Source organism: Carlito syrichta, unplaced genomic scaffold (assembly GCF_000164805.1).
Source record: "Carlito syrichta isolate Samal-C Ts95f unplaced genomic scaffold, Tarsius_syrichta-2.0.1 Scaffold308567, whole genome shotgun sequence".
NCBI lineage: Eukaryota > Metazoa > Chordata > Mammalia > Primates > Tarsiidae > Carlito > Carlito syrichta.
Window position 1 is genome coordinate 11,489 of NW_007252663.1, and position 21,268 is coordinate 32,756.

Consider the following 21,268-nt stretch of genomic DNA (forward strand, 5'->3'; position numbering starts at 1 on the left):
GCCTAGGAGCTGTAAGAATATCCAAATCTGAGAGAATAAATATTTGTTTTTCACAAGTTCATTATCTAACAAATCTTAACACTATGCCAAATTTTTTTTTTTTTTTGGCATTGAATAGTTAACTGAATTTTTTTTTAAGTGACCATTGATTTACTTGATGTTTGTCATTTTAGATATAAAAGCAGAACTTGGCAAGTCGTATGATTCAATTTGGGAGAATAATCAGTCTTTTAACAAGTGGACCATGCTCAACATTATTCCACTCTAAAGTTTATAGAGGTTCAGCTCTGTACCAACGAAATGAGAGCCTAGCTAAGAACACAATAAATATGCTGATTGGCTGGTGCAGGGTAAGCAGAATACATAAAAGGCAGCTGTGGAACATCTAGGAAGGTCAGTGATATCATTTATCTAGACTCCAGCCTCCGTGATTCTTGCACAGTGCCTTTGTATCATGAGTGGGTGTCCATTTTTAGGAAACAACTTTGGGTGAGTATTACCTCTCTATTACAGATGGGTTTAGGTTCTAGGAATTATTGGGCATAAACATTTTAATTTCTGAATTTAAAGAGCATCCAAAACAGTCACCTTTATTCCCTTGTTTAGCAATAAAACTCTAAACAAAACTTGCAATAAGAGAATTTCAATCACCCATATCATTAGTTAGCTGTGTTGTCTAAAGAACTACTTTCTGCTCTTTATTTATTAAATCTTCAGATATCCTCATAAAAAACTATCTGTAGAAGACAGTGAAGAAGACAAATCACAAACTGGTGTGAATAGAGCCAGCAAAGGAGGACTTATCTATGGGAACTACCTGCACGTAAGTGTCAGCATCCTTAGATGGTTTAGCTTCCATTGTTAGGCATTCAATTCTGCTAAGTGACTTTTTCATGGTTTTTATTTTATGGAATTTTTTTTCCCTCAGTCATCAATAGTTTTCTGGACCTAAAGATATAGCTATTCACAGAAATTAATAATACTTTTTCAACTTTTGTTAGAACAAGTCAAGAGATTCATAGGAGAAAATTCAGCTGTTTAGCAGAGGTATACTGAAAGTAGAGAATCCAGAATGTGGGAGTGGTGTATAATTAAGCTACACTCTGGATAACTGGCAGGTGTTACACAACTTATATAAATAAGACATGGTCAATAAATTCCAGGCTAGGTAACTGCAAGTGCAGTTGGAAAAAAAATCCTATTTTAAATTTCTTGTCATAAAGTATAAATGTTGAAGATACACAGATTTTAAAAATATTATTAGCAAATGAAAGAGGGATATTAGCTAGGTGCAGTAGCAAATGACTATAACCCTAGCACTTTGGGACACGGAGACGAGAGGACTATGTGAGCCCAAGGGTTCGAGACCGATCTGGGTAACTTCACAAGACTACAAGTAAAAAAAATTAGCCAGGCATGGTGGTGCATTCCTAGGGTTCAGCTACTGGGAAAGCCAAGATGGAAGGATCACCTGAGCCCAGCTGGTCAAGGTTGGGTTAGCTGTGAGCGTGCCACTGCACTCCAGCCTGGGCAACAGTATAAGACTCTGACTCAAAAAAAAAAAAAAAAAAAAGGGAGAGAGAGAGTTATTAACAAATGCGGCATTAGTAGATTATTCTGAAGTTTCAGCCTGTTTGTCTTTTTTTTTTTAAAGAAACAAAACTATTGAAGCCCTTGATGCCTTCATCAATGGGTTTATAAGGATGAACTGATGAAGAATGCTAAAATGATTTAAATGATTAGTCTCTTTGGGGAACACAAAAAATGACAGATGCACAGTCACCTCAACAAGTTTTCAACTTTCACCATATTCATTGCATGAGAAAGACTATGACTTCTCAAAAAGTGCAATAGCATTTATTACAATAAAATTCTACCAAATGGAAATTTTCTGAGAAGAATAAAAATCATAAATTCAAATCACTCTTTATGATGAAACTTATTCTTTGTTTAAAAACATAGATTGGTTTCTGAGAATTGGGGATTGGGGGAACCTTTTCTATTATTGTATTCCATTTCTTATTAAAGTTGATAAAAATCAAATTCTACAATTTCAAATGTCTTTTTATTTTTCATTTAAAGTTGGAAAAAGTTTTGAATGCACAAGAACTTCAAAGTGAAATAAAAGGAAATAAAATCCATGATGAACATCTTTTTATCATAACTCATCAAGGTGAGTTGCATGAAAGTTTAGACAATAAGTATTCCACAAACATTTTTCATCAATTATCAGGATAGCTATAATCTTTTAACTATAAAATGATGAAAGATCAAGGAATCACCTCTGTTAGAAATATTTGAGAATGTTTTACTGCCAGATAAATTTTCATAGGACCTCTATAGGGATTCAAACAGTCTTCTTTATGTTACCTAAGAATTGGGTCAGTAGGACTTGTTTTGTCCTTAACTCCAAGGGGCTTTCCATCTCTTAGAATTCCATCAAGTCTTTGCGAGTTAAGATGCTGCTTTTGCTCAATTTGGAACATTAGAAAACTATATTCAAGATCATCCAACTTTAATGTGGATTTACATAATCTTATAACAATCTAGTATTTAACAAAAATGTAAACTTGGTCTAATATGTTTATCCCTTCTAAATTTCTAAGTTCTGGGCAGAGGTTTGTAGCTATATGAACATGACTTTAAAGTTTAGAAAGGGCTGGGTGTGGTGGCTCAAGCCTGTAATCTCAGTACTTTGGGAGGCCAAGGTGAGAGGATTGCCTGAGCCCAAGGGTTTGAGACCAACCTGAGCAACATGGTGAGACCTAGCCTCTACAATAAACCAAATAAAAAATTAGCCAGGTGTGGTAGCCACAGTTTTGGCTACTTGGAAGGCTGAGGTGAAAGGATCGCTTGAGCCCAGCAGGCTGATGCCGAGGTGGCCTTGAGCATGCCACTGCACTCCAACCTGGGCGACGGAGTGAGACTCCAACTCAAAAAGTAAATAAATAAATAAAATAAAGGTTTAGAAGGTCCCTAAACTCTGAAACGAAGTGCAAATTTTCATGAACCTCTGTCTTAAGGAGGTCTATGACCCCCCAAATATGAATAACATTTGCCCTGGGGTTTTTGGTGCCATAATACTGACACCTGAATAAGTCAGGCTGGTCAGTGTCCCACACCTAGATGTGTTTCACTTCTCTACCAGTTCTTCATTTCTTTTCCTTAAATTTGTTCTTTCCTCACTGACTGGCTGGAATAATAAACCCCTTTGAGAAATTAAAGGTGGAAGACAATTGGCTTAGTGTGTTACTCCTCCTGTTTTTATATTTACATTTTTATTGATGGCTTATATCAAGGCTGAATCAGTGGAGAGAAATCATGGCATGGTGGGACAAATTTGGAATTCAAAAACTGTTTAGGATTTCATTTCTACCATTATAAATTGTTTGACCTTGTTCAAGTTGCTTAGTTCCATTTCCCCATATATAAAATAGAGAGAATTACTGTATCTTCTCACTCCAATCCTTTCTCTGAAGGAGAAATGAGTTAATGTGCATTAAAAACCTAACCCAAGGTATAACACAAGTTTAAATCTAAAAAAAGAGATAATAAATTGTTCAACAAATATTTCATTTGTTTTTTGCCCAAATATAAAAATTAGATACCCAAAAGTCTCCTTAAATGTAACTTAAAATTAAAATTGGATTCCCTAAATTAGTACAGAAACATAGGCTTTATCCATACAGAAATAAACAGGATTCACTAGAGATCTCAAAGGTTATTGACTTTTAATGCTCATTCAATTGGTTACATAATTTATTTATTTATAAACGAATCACCTAGTGTTTACCGAATGCCAAACACTGTCATAGGTACTGAGGAAAAATAGATGACTATGACAAAGTTCTTAGTTTATAGGATTATAGACTATTGTGGACAGGTCAAGCAAATGGGAATAACTATTTATGGTTGCCATGAGTAGTCTAGTAACACAAGAAGTCGAGATGTCTGGCTATGTCTTCATAGTGCTATACATTTACAGATTTTGAATCATAGTCTTCCATTTGTAAATGGGTAATTGTTTGACCATTTTATGAATGAGTCAACTGAAGTTAAGGAAAATTAAGCTTTTAGACCAGGGTAGTGTCTCACTCCTGTAATCCTAGTATTTTTGGAGGCCTAGGAGGAAGAACTGCTTGAGCCCAAAAGTTTGAGACCAACCTGTACAACATAGCAAGACGTCATCTCTACAAAAATAAAAAATAAAAAATAAATTAGCTGGATGTGGTGATACTGCCTGTAGTCTAAGCTACACTCTGGAGGCTAAGATGGAAAAATCACCAGAGTCTGAGAGGTTCAGGTTATAGTGAGCTGTGATTATTCCATTGCACTCCAGCCCAGGTGATGAGTGAGACCATTACTCAAAAAAAAGGGGAAAATTAAGTTTTTTGTCCTAATTGACACTATCAGTAATGTCAGATGTATTGATTTCCACTATGCTTCTTCCAATATGTCAAGTTGTATCACTTTTCTTTAGCAACAGTTTTGTTGTTTAACAGCCCATTGTGCAAGGGAAAAATACATTCTCAGTGAAGGGACCTGCTTAAATCCTTCAACAGAAATGCTTTGGCAGAGTTTATGTTTAAACAAACAGCCTTAGATTCAAATGAATATTCTGAAAGAAGGTATACTGGATAGTGTTGAATCAATTGCAAGTGAAGTTGCCCTCAGGCTTTTCAAAAATAAAACAGCCAAACAAAACATTGCATTTTAAGTAACTTAGCCTTATATTTTCAAGATCTTAAAACTCTACAGTCTTTCATTTAGGTTAAAAAGTATAATTAATCATATTAATTTGTCACTTTATGGTAGAAGTTGATTATCACTTCTTCCATACAGGAAGTTAGAATTAGGTTCATACAGGAAGCTTCCATACAGGAAGTTAGAATTAGGTTAATTGCTATGTCCTAAAAGCTCTAACAGTGCATTTGTTGAGAGGAATTGGTGTAGTAATAATAATATAAGGCATAGGTAATGTGCCTGGCATAGTAAAACATTTCCTAAAGGAAGTCTATCATAACTTTAACATTCATATTTACTTCTTGCATAGAGTGGGACACTACTTACACTTACTTATTTTTAAGTTATATTTTCATTTTTCTTTCAATATGTTACCCTGTCTTTCAAAAAATGATGGTCAAAAGACTCCCATAACTTTCCAATTGACAAGGGTTTTGTTATTACAGCTTACGAACTCTGGTTTAAGCAAATCCTCTGGGAATTGGATTCTGTTCGAGAGATCTTTCAGAATGGCCATGTAAGTTCTTATATCACAATGTTGGTTTCATATATATTTTTTAAAAAATATGATTAATATTATTAATAAGAAAAAATTTAACACCACATGGTTGACTTACTACTTAATGATCAAACATTTCTGAGTGGATGAAGAGTTCATTCCCATCTATTTTCCCATTGCTACCCCAGAACTACTCATGTAAGTTTCCTTTCAAATTTCAGTTTCAAGTCCTTTGTTTAGGACTCATTTTCCCTCTGAAAACAAAGGTAGTGTAAATGGTGGTGGATTGCCAGACTAACTGATAGAGATCCTCTGAATAAAAAGTTCCAGAATTGTATTTCTAGTAAATACTAGCTGTGGGAAGTTAGGATCAATAGTTAGGAAAGTGAAAGTGGAAGAGGAGGAGGGGGTAGAGATAGAGTTGTGGGAGGAAGAGAAGGAAGAAGACAAGGAGAGGGGGGATGAGCAAGAAAATAACAGGGGTACAAAGAATGGGAGGTGAGAGGGAAAGTTTCAGGCAGTGGCAGAGGCTTGACCTGCACTTCCTCCCCCATGCTACTTCCTATCCCTTTGTCCTCTGAGGGTTCTGTCTTCAGTTCTCTCCCTCTGAGGCACTGCTCCAAGAGGGGTTGGGGCAGAGAGGGAATGCATAAGACAGGATTCTTCTTATACTGTGAGTACACTAGCCGTTTGTGTCGGTGGCAACTTTTATCCTCAGTAAGAACAGATGTATCAGGTGCTATTTACTCCTCACTCACAAGTTTTCATGTTACCTTGACCTTTCTTCCTTGAATTAAAACTTAAAAAAGAAACTTGTTCTGAAATTAGAGTAGTTGTGTTCCAAAATTTACTTCTACCTTGCTTCTATATAATTTTCTATTTTTAAAGAAAGAAAAATAATTCTGATTTTGGAGGCATTTCTTGCACACGATCCAGAATTGCTATTTGTTAATGTATACTTTTAGTTCCAATATTCCTCTTTACAATGATGATATTTATTGAAAATGTAGTGACATTGTTTATTTTGTATCTTCTAGAAATCAAAATTTATTACTCAGCATGTTCTTTCTGAACCATAGGTCAGGGATGAAAGGAATATGCTTAAGGTTGTTACCCGGATGCACCGAGTGGCAGTGATTCTTAAACTGTTGGTACAGCAGTTTTCTGTTCTGGAGACAATGACAGCCTTGGACTTCAATGACTTCAGGTGTGCACCTGCAACATTTAGGAAAATGCAGTGAGGTTTGCCTTCTCAATCTCATGGGGTAAAAGGAGAATGTGTGGTTGTGTGACATGAGGAGCCTGTGCTACTAACAAAAACCTTGTCATTATGTGGACTTAGGGATCTTCAATCATAAAGTATTTGATAAATTATTTTTAAAATCTCACCATTAGCCGGGCTCGGTGGCTCAGCCTGTAATCCCGCGCCTTTGGGAGGCTGAGGTGAGTGGATTGCCTGAGCCCGCGGGTTCGAGACCCGCCTGGGCTGCTAGACCTCATCTCTACAATAAATCAAAAAATCAGCCAGGCGTGGTAGCGCATGCCTGTAATTCCGGCTACTTGGAAGGCTGAGGCGGAAGCATCTCCGGAGCCCAGCAGGTCGAGGCTGCGGTGGCCGGGAGCGGCCACTGCACTCCAGTCTGGGCGACAGAGTGAGACTCCAACTCAAACAACAACAACAGCAACAACAACAACAAAAAAATCTCACCATTCATTTTTACATACAAGTATAATATGATCAATTAATTTTAATTCATCATTAAGTGCTCTGTTTCCCTCCCCAAAATTATTAGACAACTTAGCAAAATGGCTAAAATAACTAATAAAATGTGTGTAATTAAATTTTCAAAAATTACAAACTAAGAATAAAAGAAATAGGATATATATGTCCATTGACAGCATGCCAGTCAAAAGTGTTAGTATAAGTTATGGATTAAACCATAAATTTTAGTTATAAATTTCTCTCTATATGTTCTAAGTACAATATTTAGCTTTGTCTTAAAATAGTATATGTATATTTTGTGTGTATATGTATATGAATGTGTAGATATAAAGTTTTTTCTTACCAAAATTTGAGAACTTTTCTCAAAACCTTAGATTTGTGTATTATATGATGTAACAGGCAATGTCTTGAACATGTTTAACAATCAAAGCAAAAGTCATAGAATTCTTTTGTGGTGCATTTAAAAAGTTAATGTATCAGGATCAATTCAGTGAAGGTAATTTACAAGGAGGTAATATATAGGTAATTGTTTTTGGTAGCCTATTTTATGATTGGCAACACACTAATTGTTTTATTTTACCAATGATATCATGGGTACTTATAATAATACTAGGTAGTGAGATTAATAATGTTCAAGAAAGTAAATTATAAGAGGAATTAAATAATATTTATTAAGAGCTGGGCTCGGTGGCTCAGCCTGTAATCACGCGCCTTGGGAGACTGAGGTGAGTGAATTTCCTGAGCCCTTGGGTTCGAGACTCGCCTGGACAACTTGGCGAGACCTCATCTCTACAATAAATCAAAAAATTAGCTGGGCGAGGTAGCACGCGCCTGTAGTTCCAGCTACTTGGAAGCTGAGGCAGAAGGATTGCCGGAGCCCAGCAGGTTGAGGCTGCGGTGGCCAGGAGCGGCCACTGCACTCCAGTCTGGGTGACAGAGTGAGACTCCAACTCAAAAAAAAAATATATATATATATATACATATATATTTTTATATATATGTATATATATATTTATTTATTAGGAATCTTTATAGAACTTTATAATAAAAAGTACTCAATGTCCACCTGCCTTTATCTTAGGAAAAAATGTGTTTATACACATGTACACACAATTGCACATATAGTATATATGTATATCTCACATAAGCACAAATAAAAATATATGTATATACCATTATTTCAACATACACTTATGGCACATTTATAATTAACATACAAATATAATATGTATTAAAATATGTATCATACATATATTAAAATAAAAGTGACACTTTCAACTTCAAATTGACAACAACGATGATGTTTAGCTAGCTCATTTTTCTAATTTCAGTGACAGTCAAATTAGAAGTCTAAATCTAGGCAATTGTATCTGTTCTCATTCTCTAGGAGAGTAAAACTGACAACCCCTTACAGCAAAAGAAAACATTACAGTGACTTAGAATGTCAACCCATCTCTTTCTTTCTCTTCTTTCTTCTTCTCTGCTATGTATTCTCAGAGAATACTTATCTCCAGCATCAGGCTTCCAGAGTTTGCAATTCCGACTGTTAGAAAACAAGATAGGTGTTTTTCAGAGTTTGAGAGTCCCTTACAACAGAAGGCATTATCGTGATAACTTCAAAGGAGAAGAAAATGAACAACTACTTAAGTCTGAGCAGGAGAAAACACTTCTTCAACTTGTGGAGGTCTGTACTCACATACAGTTTCTAAAGTCTAACAGTATATCTTGTCAATTTAGCTTCTGTCAAAATTAGGTTACATTGGCCCCTGCTTTGCTGAGCTCTGGTGAAGCCATGTGGTTCTTTGAGCTATAGCTGCCATGTTTCCCTAGCTTTGGTCCCCTCCATTACATTGGGGAGATGAATCTCCTCTCTCACTCTCTAATTTACTTTCTAAATAAACTATATCTTCCAATATGAAAAAACAAAACAAAACAAAATGGGGTTACATCATTGAAGAAAAGGAAAGAAAGAAGTTTTTAAAACTTAAATTTGTAAGTTAACTTATTATAATGCTTAAAATATCAAAAACCTCTTGAGAACTTCAGAAATATTTATATAATCAATTGCATGTTAATATTTAATAACCTCATAATCTCATCAAATCGATCCTTTTAAACATCCCTACTAAGCAACATTTAATTAGCTTATTTTTAGACTAAATGTGGTTAATTATCCATGAGCTTTATTACTTTAAAATATTCTGCAATTAGACATTTTCACTTATTGAATATTTTCTTAATTAAACTGAATTACTTAATGTTTTCCCTTTATATTTAAATTCCCTAAAGATCTGTAAGTAGACTTCAGGAATTATTAATGTATTTCTTTACATGTAAATTATTAAAGATATACTGTATTGTCTTGATTTCTTTCACAAAGACTTTTGCTTAGAATATTAAACTTTTGTTGAATTATACTCTGTTCATTAATCCCCCAGGTATTATAAATGTGGATTTAGGTTAATTTATTATAAATAGTACCATAACATAGCTTAAAAAGAAAGGATGAGAAAGAATCACAAAGCTAATACCAAAACTAAATTTAGGTTAAATTTTAAAGTCTATAGAGGAACATAAGTTAAGTTTTATTTCTAGATTTGAAAGTCCTGTAAAATCTCAAATTTATTACATATTTAGTTAATTTCAAAGTTACTAAGTATATAGCGCCCATACATTTTGAAGAGATCATATCTTATATACGTCATATTTTCTTCAGTTTCTGAGATATAAGTATTTTGAGAATAAACTAGAAGACATTAAATAATGTTCAGACATGTTGATAGATTTCTAGAAGACAATTGGGATTTCTGTAATCATGTATTAAGAAATAAAGAAGAAATAGTATTAATGATGACTTCCATAAAGATTAAGGAAACAGAATATATTGATTACTATTTCATAAGTGAAGAAATTTAAGAAAAAGAAAGAATACTTACAAATAAAACTTGTAGTATATATTCCTGGAAACCATGAAGATTTCTTTTTTCAAGTTTATACCCGTTAGTTATAGTGCATTTTACATATTTTAAATTTTACAAGTATTTACTTAAAAAATAATATTTATTTAAGGCATGGCTGGAAAGAACACCAGGTTTAGAGACACATGGATTTAACTTCTGGAGCAAGTTTGAAAAAAATATCATCAAAGGTTTGCAAGATGAATTCATCAGGATTCAGGTATTTATATGTCATGAGTTAATAAACTTACTACAGAATTATTAGGAACTTTATTTTAACAGTTAACCTTTCCTTTTCTTTATATTTGTTTTCTTTCACAAATGTATTTCCTTGGAATATATTACGTGATTGACTTAATTTCCTTTATGTACAATTAAAATTATGCAGAAATAAGCTGTGCATGGCAAGCAAGATGTTGCTTAAGACAAGTAGATGATATTAATAGACTTTTTTCATTTCTATTGAAAATTCCATATTATAACACATTCTAGACAGAACTAGGCACCCAAAGGACCAACCAATCAAATAGTCTTAGCCATATAACTTTCCTTTTATCTTGTAGATTTGCTGAGTCCTTTCTGTTGGCTCTCAGACAATGTCAGTTTTTCTAAAATAAAAAAATACTGTTGATTGCTTGTTTCCCTCAAGTAACAGAGGGAATGACTAAATTCCTTCTTTATGACTAAATTTCTTAAATGAGTTATTTAAATTCTATATCTTGAAAGGTTGTATCAGGTAACACTTTGAAGTCACACTGCGTGGGTTTCATTTATCCCTCTCATTCTTCTTCTTTTTTTTTTTTAAGGTAGAGTCTCACTCTGTTGCCCCACCTCCAGTTTTTAATAACTATATGATGCTAAACAGGTTATTTAACCTATTTTTGCCTTACTTTCGTCATTGGTAAAATAGAAAAGTTAGAGTATGTAACCCATAGTTTATAAGTATAAAACTAAATTAGTATTTGTAAAGCATTTAGAATAGTAGTTAGAATAATTATTTTTCATCTCTCATCTAATCCTTATTTTAATCCATCTTCTTGCATCATCATTTACAAATGGCCACCTTGTACATAATCTAACGGCCTTTTTAAATCTTAATTTTATTTGACCTCCCAGCTGCATCTAATACTAATCACTACTACTTACTCTCAATAATTCTCAAATGTTTCTCTCTCTCACTTAGATATCCCCTTAAAGATCAGATTGTTTCTTTAACAGCCTTCTTGATATTTCTTCCTGGTCCTCTCAAAAATACACCAATAAAAGCTAAACTTGAACAACATTTTCCTTTCCCTCCACTCTCATACCATTTAAAGATGTGTCTCTTTTATAAACCATTTAGTTGTTAAGTCAAACATCTGGTAGTGATCCTTGTTGTCTTACTCTTGCTCAACTACTTTTTCAAACTATTATCAAATCTTACCAATTTTACCTCTAAATAGCTCTCAAATGTCTCCCTTTAGCCTACCACTAACACTTAAGTGCAACCTGCCATTGTTTTTCATCTGGACTAAAGGAAGTCTCTGCACTTTCCTACCCTCCCCAATATGGCTCCATTCCAATTTATTTTTCACACTGTAGTCTGTGTAACCTTTCCAAAATGCAAATCTGATCACATCTCCCTTTTACTGAAGGCCTTTTGATGTTACCTCACTGTTTTTGGTATTAAGATAAAATGCTAACACCATCTGTAGGCCCTTTATAAACTCACATGGTCCAACCATACTGAGTTTCTTTTATTAGCTGAGTTTAACTCTTTGAATTTATCACTAAGGAGACTTTTTATGTGTTTTTCTCTGGGCTTGGAATATTCTTCTTCAGGTGACTCTTTCCCATTTTTCAAATCTTGGTTCAAGAAAAACTTCTTTAAGAAGGTCTTTCCTAACTTCCTTATTACTCTAAGTTATTCTGTCACTAATACTGCTCCTGTATAGCACAGATTACAATTTAATGCTAGGGTGGTTATTTTTCAATATCTTATTCTCACCAGATAATAACCTGTGTGATATCAGGGGATTCAATTTTTGTTCACAATTTTATCTTTATCATCTTAACATGGCATTTATTGAATAGATAGATAAATAACTGGAAAAACATGCACACAAATTCTTACTACAGAATTTGGTTGTTCTGATGAATTGGAAATAATTGAGTTAACTAATTTTCTCCAGCTCAGTTGTTTTAAATAGAACATGTGTCATAAGCAGAAAAATAAGAATTCTCTTAAACCAATTGATAGCAAATAAATAAGTTAGTAAAAAATATCTAAGAAATTATTTTTACAAAATGATATGCTGAATATGTAATTTCAGCAGAGTTAGTCGCCCTTCAGAGTAGAAATTCCTAACTTTTCCTGAGTGGAATTATTTTACTTTTTTTTTTTTTTTTTGAGTTGGAGTTTCACTCTGTCACCCAGACTGGGGTGCAGTGGCAAGCTCCCAGCCACCGCAGCCTCAACCTGCTGGGCTCTGGAGATCCTTCCGCCTCAGTCTTCCAGGTAGCTGGAATTACAGGCTCGTGCTACCACGCCCGGGTATATTTTACTTCTTATGTTAAATAATTACTGTCTAAAACTAAAACTAGGTCATTATTAACCACCAGTATTTACCTCTAATTTTGTCTATCTGGGTGTACTTCTTGTGATATTTATGAAGAGAACATTTGTTGTTAACAAGCCGGCTGTCAGGGGGAGACACATAACATCAATAAGGGTACCTGATCTCAAACCAGGCTAAGTGAGGACCAAATGGAGGCCCAAACTTTACCTGTACAATAGCCACAGTACAATTCACAGATGTGAATTGTACTCCACATCTTTAAAATAAAAATTAAAAAAAGAATTTAAAAAAGGATTAAGTCCAGAAAGGTTGTCAGGGGCTAGATTATAAAAGATTTTGTAGACTAAATCATTTGGATTTTAAATTATTATTATTATTATAAGGAGTTTTTAAAAATTGTAAGCAAGCAAAAGAGTGATAGTATTGCATGTGTATAGCTTTGTTGCCTAAATTAAAGTTTCCTCAATATAAAAATTTAAACTTAATTAAAAGGATAGAATCAATGAGAATGTGGAAGATTCCTTTTGATAAGGCACAATTTTTAAATTGTAATATTAAGTAATCTGGTAAATATTCCAAGTATATCCCTTCTGCAACTGTAAGTCTCCTCATAAGCAAAGCTTTCTAAAATAGCAATCTTTTCTCTTGAGACTATTAATGCAGTATTTTTTTCAAGGCTAAGGATGAGTCAGAAGAAAAAGAAGAACAAATGACTGAATTTCAGAAACAAAAAGAGGTGCTACTGTCCTTATTTGATGAGAAGCGTCATGAACATCTCCTCAGTAAAGGTAAATATTTTTATTCTAAGGATCCTTTCCCTGGAATGCGTTGAGTGTGAGATCAAAATAGAATTTGCTAAGACTATTAAGCTTTACTTGGGAGAAATAGAATGAAAGTTGATACTCTACTTATAGCAGCAAGAATTGAGTAAATGTCATCTATAATCTATTTTAACAGGTTTGTATGCCTAGATTATTTCAAAAGTATTAGAAAAAAATTTCATAGTCTGTGCCAATATGAGGGATTGATCAATTGCATATAGTTTCTCAAGTGGCTCACAACCTCATAGGAACAGAAATAAAGACAAATCATTGTAATTGTAAATAAGATGATAGTGATAAGAAAAGGAGTAACTACTTTGAGAGTAAGAGTGGCTTGACAGAGAAAATGTTTCTCAAGCTGACCAGGAAGATCATGCATTTAGACTTTTGGCACAATTGATATTGAGCTATTATTTCCTGAAAATAATTGACCAGTAAAATCAGTACCTTCATTATTAAACTTCTGTATTCATTTTGACTTAGAACTTTTGTTGCAAGTATCTCAAAATCTTTTTGGAAATAACCAGAATAAAAGTAAAAATTAATTTTTATAATACAAGTACAAGGCATAGCAGTATATGAAGTTGGTATTAAATTCTATAAGCATAAAATATCAGCCTGTTTTCTTTTAAGAAGAAACTCAGTTAAGAATAGCAAAGTCAGTTAGAAACAAAGTCTTTTATTAGAGCCCACATATGTGATTTCATATAATGGTTGTGCTCCTAAAAGCCAAGTTAACTAATTTTAAGTGAAGTAGAGAAGACTACTTTCAAATAACACTTGGAATGAATCTTGCTTAACTCTTTGAAAAGTAAGTCATGATACTATTTTACTTGGAAAAATGTTTTATTAAGGAAATATTTTCTAGAAACATCAGGTTTTCCTAATATGACTGTGAAAGATTTTGATAGTTTTAAAGTATATACATTTTTAGTTTGTCTTTTAAAATCCAATGTTAAAATAATGTTTTAAATGATACGCTTCCAAATTCAAGCTAAGAAATAAAAATTTAAATTAAAAGTTACATTGTTTTCTAAACACTCATAGCTCATTTAATTATTCAAGGTGATGATGCTAAATTAATATAAGATTGACCTAAATTACCTATTAAATTAAAACTTGCTGTGTATTTTGCAGGTGAAAGAAGATTGTCATACAGAGCACTTCAGGGAGCATTGATGATATATTTTTACAGGTAAAAGCATTTCAGAAAAGAGGTGGAAGTTAAAATTAAGGTGTGGAAATGGATAATAAACCCAGTATAAAGCTTATAAATTGCAAGTATAATTTAATGCAGTAATTTCATTTTGGAGAAAACTTAGAAATGCCTAATAGTGAAGTTTCATGAGGTTTCTAAAATTTTAAATAGCACAGTTTTAACTTTGTTTCTGAAAGGGGTGACCTCTCCCCCAACACACACACATGCACACACAAATTTAAATATTTTTAAATTAAATTCTACAAAGTATTATGCAACACCAAGTGTCCTAAAGGGCCAAGTTTACTTTGTCTCAGAAACTCAGTCATGAAATGTGTTCTACCATTAAATAATGTTGTAGTTTATTCCTGTTTAATAAAATGACAAGGACTGAATAACAAGAAAACACCTTGTAAACTCTACTACTCACTCAGCAACTTCAAGTAAAACTGCCTTCACTGTCTAAATGTTTGAGGTGTTCCTAAAATACTGCTTCATTCCTACTCTTGTAAGAAGTTCTCAGCCTCATGGTTCGTAATTTAAATGTGTCAGTACAATGGATATCACACTAACAACAAAAGACTTCAAATACCTGTCTTTAAAGATGTCTTGCTTCCATGTAATTATTTTATTTTAAAAATCCTCTCAGATCTTTTTTCAGAAAAGCAACATAAAATATTTTGACTCTTTTCTTAATCTCAAGTAAATGTATGCCAGTCAAACTTATGTCTTAAGTAGAACAATGTACTGAGAAAGCTTAAAAATTAGATGAAAAAAAGCAAAGCCAGTAGATGAAAGAAAATAAAAAAGCAGTCTTTTTGTGTGTGTGTCTTATCATCTTTGCCTAAAAGATGTTTCTAGCTGTTGTTAGCTAGAAAATCTTCTAAGATTATGTGTCTTCTTTTTAACAAGAATTCATGTTAGGTGTGACTCTGGCTGATCACTTCATGAATATCGTAAGAAATTTTTTAGATCTCAAACAAGTACTGCAAACTGTGTTTTATCTCTGAGAGGAAGAAAGAGAGACTGAGAGAGTAATCCAAAGCAACCACAGATTCTGAGGCAAAGTTGATATTTGCTTCCAGGGCCAACTGATGATAAAACTCGTGCACTTTCTAACACACTGAATTTGCTTGAATAGATTTCTTCTTTTTCTTTTAGAGAAGAGCCTAGGTTCCAGGTGCCTTTTCAGTTGCTGACTTATCTTATGGATATAGACACACTCATGACCAAATGGAGATGTAAGTCTCCTCTCCCATCCCATGCTCCTTCTGCCCGAATCCTGATCCTTTACTCTTTCTTTTGTGCAGCCCTCTTCCCTTACTGTCTTTTCCTCCATTCTTTGCGTGTGGGTGAATTCTTTCATACAAATCAACTTGGCAACTACTCTGTCCCAGGGCTGACTTATCCCATATGCAAAGCAGCCTCAGTGCCTACGGTCCACAATACTTTGGGGGGGGGGGTGCTCATGAAACCATTAGAATTTATCTTACAATCTAAAGAAAAAATAAACTTTAGGTCAAAAAAATGTTTTACTCTATAATAGAAATATAGTCATTTTAATGTCAATGCTGTTTTAAAATATAATTTTAATAGTTTTTCTTTTTTTTTTAAATAAAGGAGCATATAAAGGCAGAATTAGTGAGGGCTCATGAAAGTTGTTTGTGGCCCTGCTCTTCCCTATTGTGTTCATGGGCTAAATGTTATGATGGATGGAGTAAAACACATGTGGACTCACCCAAGTTGGTTGCTAGGCAACCTCGCAGTCTCATCTGGCTCTCGTGTGAGCCTTCCATATGGCTCCGTGATAAGGTGTCAGCCTTTTCTCATAAGCAATAATCATTACCAACTCCTTGCTTTTAGAGCACTGTGGAACTAATGGCAGCAAAATATCCATGGTATAAATGTGTGTGTTTGCCTAGATAACCATGTGTGCATGGTGCACAGAATGCTGGGCAACAAGGCTGGCACTGGAGGTTCCTCAGGTTATCAGTACCTGCGCTCAACTGTGAGGTAGGTGGAGGAGATTCTCCTTTCTTCTTGGTGGCAGTCACCCATCTTGCACCTCTCCATGTATGTGTGAATTAGCCAGGGAAAGGGATTTATGTTTGCTCCTGTCTGAACTGCTGACAGCACATTTGTAGTTAGATTTTATTTCAGTCAGATTCCTTGGAGGTAACTGTATCCAATCCTTAATTAAGACCTTCACCATCTTGATGCTGTGATGACAAAGGACATGGAGCCGATGACTGCATGACACGTGAGAAAAAGATAGACTTAACAGTGTTCAATTCCAAGCAGAAAAGTCTCCAGCTCCTGGTTCAAGTTTTGACCAGACTAAAACTTTTATCATTAATTCCAATAATGTATTCTTGACTAGATAAATGACACAACTAAAATAGTTTCTCATTTCCTGGTATGACTCTATTTTATATTATAAAATTACTTCCACCTACTCCAGAGAGTGCCCTTTCCACAGTGTTTACAAGGAAAGAGATCAACACTTATTGAGAACTTAAAACATGTTTAAAAGCTTTTTAAGGCATTTACATTTATATTTTATTTCATATTCACAATGTTATAGATGGATGCAAAAACAGATACATATGGAAACTGGGACATGCCTATGGTCCCTTGGGAAAAAAGAATCAGCTTGATAAGAAATTAGATATTCACATTTCGCCCCCTCCAAATTATTTAAAGTACACTGCTTTTATTACTACTCTTACTACCAGATGGGTTGATTTCTAAAATGTAGTTTCAAATTTTTACCATTTTTATACATTTTAACTTTCTCTAGAAATAAATTTTGTAAGCACGAGACAGGCAATGGTTGTACAAAGTGAGCACACACATCAGTGTGTGGTGGAAATAACGAACACAAACAGCATTTCTAGTATGTTATTACCTCACTTAAACAAAGTCTTGACCATAAGATGGGACTGAAATTTTTATTTTATCAAGTTAGAAACTGGGCAGAGTTTAAACAACTTGTTCAAGGTCCCTGAATTGCAAGTGACAGAACCAGAGTTATTGAGCTTCAAAGGCAAATTATCTTCTTTTATGAAACTGCAAGAGTTAAAACAGTTGACTAACAAGCACAGAGGCAATTTTAATGTAAAAACCACTATTATAGACATTTATTATGAATCTAAGATCGCATTTCAATTTATTAACTTCTTCATGGCAGTGACTTTGACATTAGAAAGTATCTTTCACTGAACAACTAAGAACTTCATATGCTTTAAGCTTACTTTGCATATATCCTTTAGAAGTAGGAAATGAGACTAAACCCTTGTCTTTATGAAGGCAGCATGACAATAATAAGACCCAGAGTTTTCATAAGGATCTCTCTGATCTGGATCAAATACTCAATACTGTTTTATGGGCATGAAATTTGAATATAGAATAAAACTAGGCAATCTTAATACAGTACTACATAATACTTAATATATGTACTATAATATACACTATGGACTGTGTAATATGTTATAATATTTAATATTATTTATGAAAAAGTTTATCTGAGAAATACAATTTTTGAATAGAAAATTTTAAATATTTAATGTCAACAAATCTAAAACAACTTCATGTATGTGCTTTTCCAGCGACAGGTACAAGGTCTTCGTAGATTTATTTAACCTTTCAACATATCTGGTTCCCCGACACTGGATACCAAAGATGAATCCGATCATTCATAAATTCCTATACACGGCTGAATTTTGTGACAGCTCTTACTTCAGCAGTGACGAATCAGATTAAAATCATCTGAAAATTCCATGAAGAATATAGATTACTCCGTCTATTTTTGTATTTCCTATGAGTTTTCATGAATATACAAAAAGTACTAATGTAATATATGTATATAGATAGTTCAGCACCATGGTGTCCTGATTCAATAATGGAAATAATTTGATTACTTCCTATTTGTGATGGTATAATATTAAATATTAAGAAGAGAAGTAATTCAGTTAAATTGTAACACTGTATGTAGAGTGTTTTCCTATTAAAAATTCAATTTCCCTTGATACTCACCTTAATGTAACCACTTAATGTCATCATTATGTTATTGTATCATAACTTATAAGTTTATAAACTTCAGTTATTTCAAATATTTTGTGCATCATTCTGTACAAAGACTTATGCAAACAAAAATTTTAAAGTAATAAAATTAATCCTTTGCCCTATATTGTTTTGAAACATTGCTTGTATTTATTAAGACTCTTGGTGAACAAAGATGGAAATCTATCTGAAGCTTGATTAGAGAGGATTTATTGGATTATTACTCAACTGGCTTACAGACTACAAAGGAGTACCATCCAAAAGTCTGAAAGATCTGATACCCCAGGGACTGGATCCAGTTCCTGGATTACTGTATTCCTGAGCCACTCTGAGGGTCCTTCCTATGTCATCTCTTCTCTGCAGGTTTTGGCTTTCTTTTTCTGTGGTAGAACATCTCTTTCATTAGGCTAGGTCCCATCTTCCAGCACATGCCCCGTTCCCACTTGCTTCTAGTGCTAATGATCCACTCTAGACTATTAAATGGATTAGAAAATCACTATAGGGTTGACTAACTTAGTAGCCACTCTGAGATCCTTGTGAAACCACATCCAGAAACATGGTGATGACTTTCATAATGATTTCTAACCATCATGTGAAGATTTCATTACTTTGGCTTCAAGAAGTTTGTCATGGCTGGAGCATAGCACAGGCCTATACAGCATAGCAATAATTGTTGAAAAGGTAGTGAGGGACTTTTTGAAAGTTCTTTTAAAAGAGCTTGCATGCCATCTTATAAGCATTGAGAATTCTTTGATTGGTTTCAAACAGAAGAATAATACAATAATGTCTTTGAGAATTGTAAATCCAAGGAAAATCTAGTAGATGTTCTCTAACAAGATTCATCAGAATCACCTGGCATCTGGTCTGGAAACTATACTTTGAGAACTCCTAGATTGAGGGGCATGAGATGTAGTGAGCAGACTGTTGAATAGTGGAGATAAAAGATACTAAAAAATGTGGACCTAAGAAAAGACAATAGAGTGGATGTAGGTGATAAAGTGATGGGTTACCAAATATAGCTGGCAAGTTAAAATATCTAGGGTATCTCTTAATTTTGTCAATTGGGTGATTACATAATATTGATGCTATTAACCAAAATAGAGGCTTTAGGAGCTTTTGCTTGAGGGTGGGAGTAGGATGGGGAAGACGAATAGAATTTTGGAGACATTGAGGTTAAAGTTCTTATGAAGAAAGAAAAAAAAAAAAGACACATGAATTTGAAGCTGAGAAGTCTGAGTGAATATAAAACACATTAATACTGCGTTGACAAAATGTAAGCCACATACTTAAGAACAAGTTCTTTTTAAACCAAACTCAAATACAGGTTGTTTTATTATATAGTCATCAAAATCCAGAACAGCTGGAAGGTATTAATTATTTTAAAATTTAAAAATTTTAAAAATCCTTTGACACTTAAAAAAGAATATTAGAAAAGCATTTATATTACATAGAAAGTCAGTAACTGAACATTAACCAGAACAACCAGGACATAGTTCTTTTCTGACATATTTGGATAATAAGAATGTTTATCAATTATAATGTCAATATTTGCCTTCCTGGAATATCTCTAAACCTTAGTCAACACATATTCCTTTGAAATTGGTGATGGTTGGTGTAGGAAAAGATAGATGGCATTTTGTTTTTGATTTCCTGATAAAAAGGAAGAATAAATAAAGGACAAAAGTGAGGGGAAAATGGTGTGTCTTTGAAGTTTTTTCAGTGGTTGCTGCTGCATTTAAAGTTTCATTTTTGTTCATATCTTTCAAATAAGTGTTTGACATGATTTTCTTTTTCTAACTCATTATACTTATATTTGATCAGAATATCAGCTCTTTTGCACTGAGATTCTTACATTGCTAGGGAAGAAGTGGCTTGGTTTTCCAGTTACAAAGTGTGAACAGCCCAGTGTCCCTTCTGGGTGCACAGGATTATTGATCATTCCCAAGGATGCAAGCCAAGCAGAACTGCAATCATGGTGTAGCACCTGAAATCACTTATGCAATTAGTGAAGCAAGAGAGATCACCAACATCAAGACAGGGAGTCAAGTGAAAGCCAAAAGGGAGCACAAAGAATCATTCAGGGAAAACTAGGTGGAAAACTGGAAAACAGAGTCTGGGGAGTTCATGTTTTGGCTAATACCCTAGATTAAGAGATTGGATTTTGAAAAGAGAGGTATCTATGAATCTTGAGAGGAAGGAAGAGGTTGATCCTGGTGCTGATAAAAGTACAGAGTTAGAAAATAGAAATGGAAAGTAAAAATGATACTTAATTCTTTAGTCAGGGAAGCCAAACCACTGGGAAACTGTGGTAAATGGTAAGAGAATGAGAGTAAGAAAATGTGGGATAATACTTTGTTCTCTAATGTAGGGGAAATGAAGTAGGAAATAAAATCTATTGGATTCCTATTGACAATGTATCTCAGGAATGTTTTAAAAAGTTTCTCATTGCCGGGCTCAGTGGTTCAGCCTGTAATCCCGCGCCTTTGGGAGGCTGAGGTGAGTGGATTGCCTGAGCCCGCGGGTTCGAGACCCGCCTGGGCAGCAAGACCTTATCTCTACAATAAATCAAAAAATCAGCCAGGCGTGGTAGCCTGTAATTCCGGCTACTTGGGAGGCTGAGGTGGAAGGATCGCAGGAGCCCAGCAGGTCGAGGCTGCGGTGGCCGGGAGCAGCCACTGCACTCCAGTCTGGGCGACAGAGTGAGACT

General features: G+C 34.2%; 1 protein-coding gene across 2 annotated transcripts; it reads left to right on the forward strand.

Moving 5' to 3' along the window:
* Positions 1 to 388: 388 nt before the first annotated feature.
* On the forward strand, positions 389 to 18,679 carry TDO2 (tryptophan 2,3-dioxygenase). Of its 2 annotated transcripts, none has more exons than XM_008065485.1 (12): positions 389 to 489; positions 718 to 823; positions 2,083 to 2,173; positions 5,190 to 5,260; positions 6,322 to 6,449; positions 8,463 to 8,649; positions 10,035 to 10,142; positions 13,157 to 13,268; positions 14,439 to 14,496; positions 15,661 to 15,740; positions 16,422 to 16,512; positions 18,108 to 18,679. In XM_008065485.1, the coding sequence occupies exons 1-12, from the start codon at positions 455 to 457 to the stop codon at positions 18,259 to 18,261; spliced, it is 1,221 nt and encodes a 406-aa protein (XP_008063676.1). In that variant the 5' UTR covers positions 389 to 454; the 3' UTR covers positions 18,262 to 18,679. The 2 variants fall into 2 exon arrangements, with proteins under 2 accessions (XP_008063676.1, XP_021571909.1); XM_021716234.1 differs by having other exon boundaries at positions 390 to 489; positions 16,422 to 16,516; positions 18,114 to 18,577.
* Positions 18,680 to 21,268: the final 2,589 nt, after the last annotated feature.

Excerpts from the sequence above, each read along its gene's own strand:
- TDO2 (XM_008065485.1), top strand. The coding sequence starts at position 455 with ATGAGTGGGTGTCCATTTTTAGGAAACAACTTTGG. Across the intron at positions 824-2,082 it reads TCTATGGGAACTACCTGCAC|TTGGAAAAAGTTTTGAATGC; the intron begins GTAAGTGTCAGC and ends TTTCATTTAAAG. Across the intron at positions 5,261-6,321 it reads AGATCTTTCAGAATGGCCAT|GTCAGGGATGAAAGGAATAT; the intron begins GTAAGTTCTTAT and ends TCTGAACCATAG.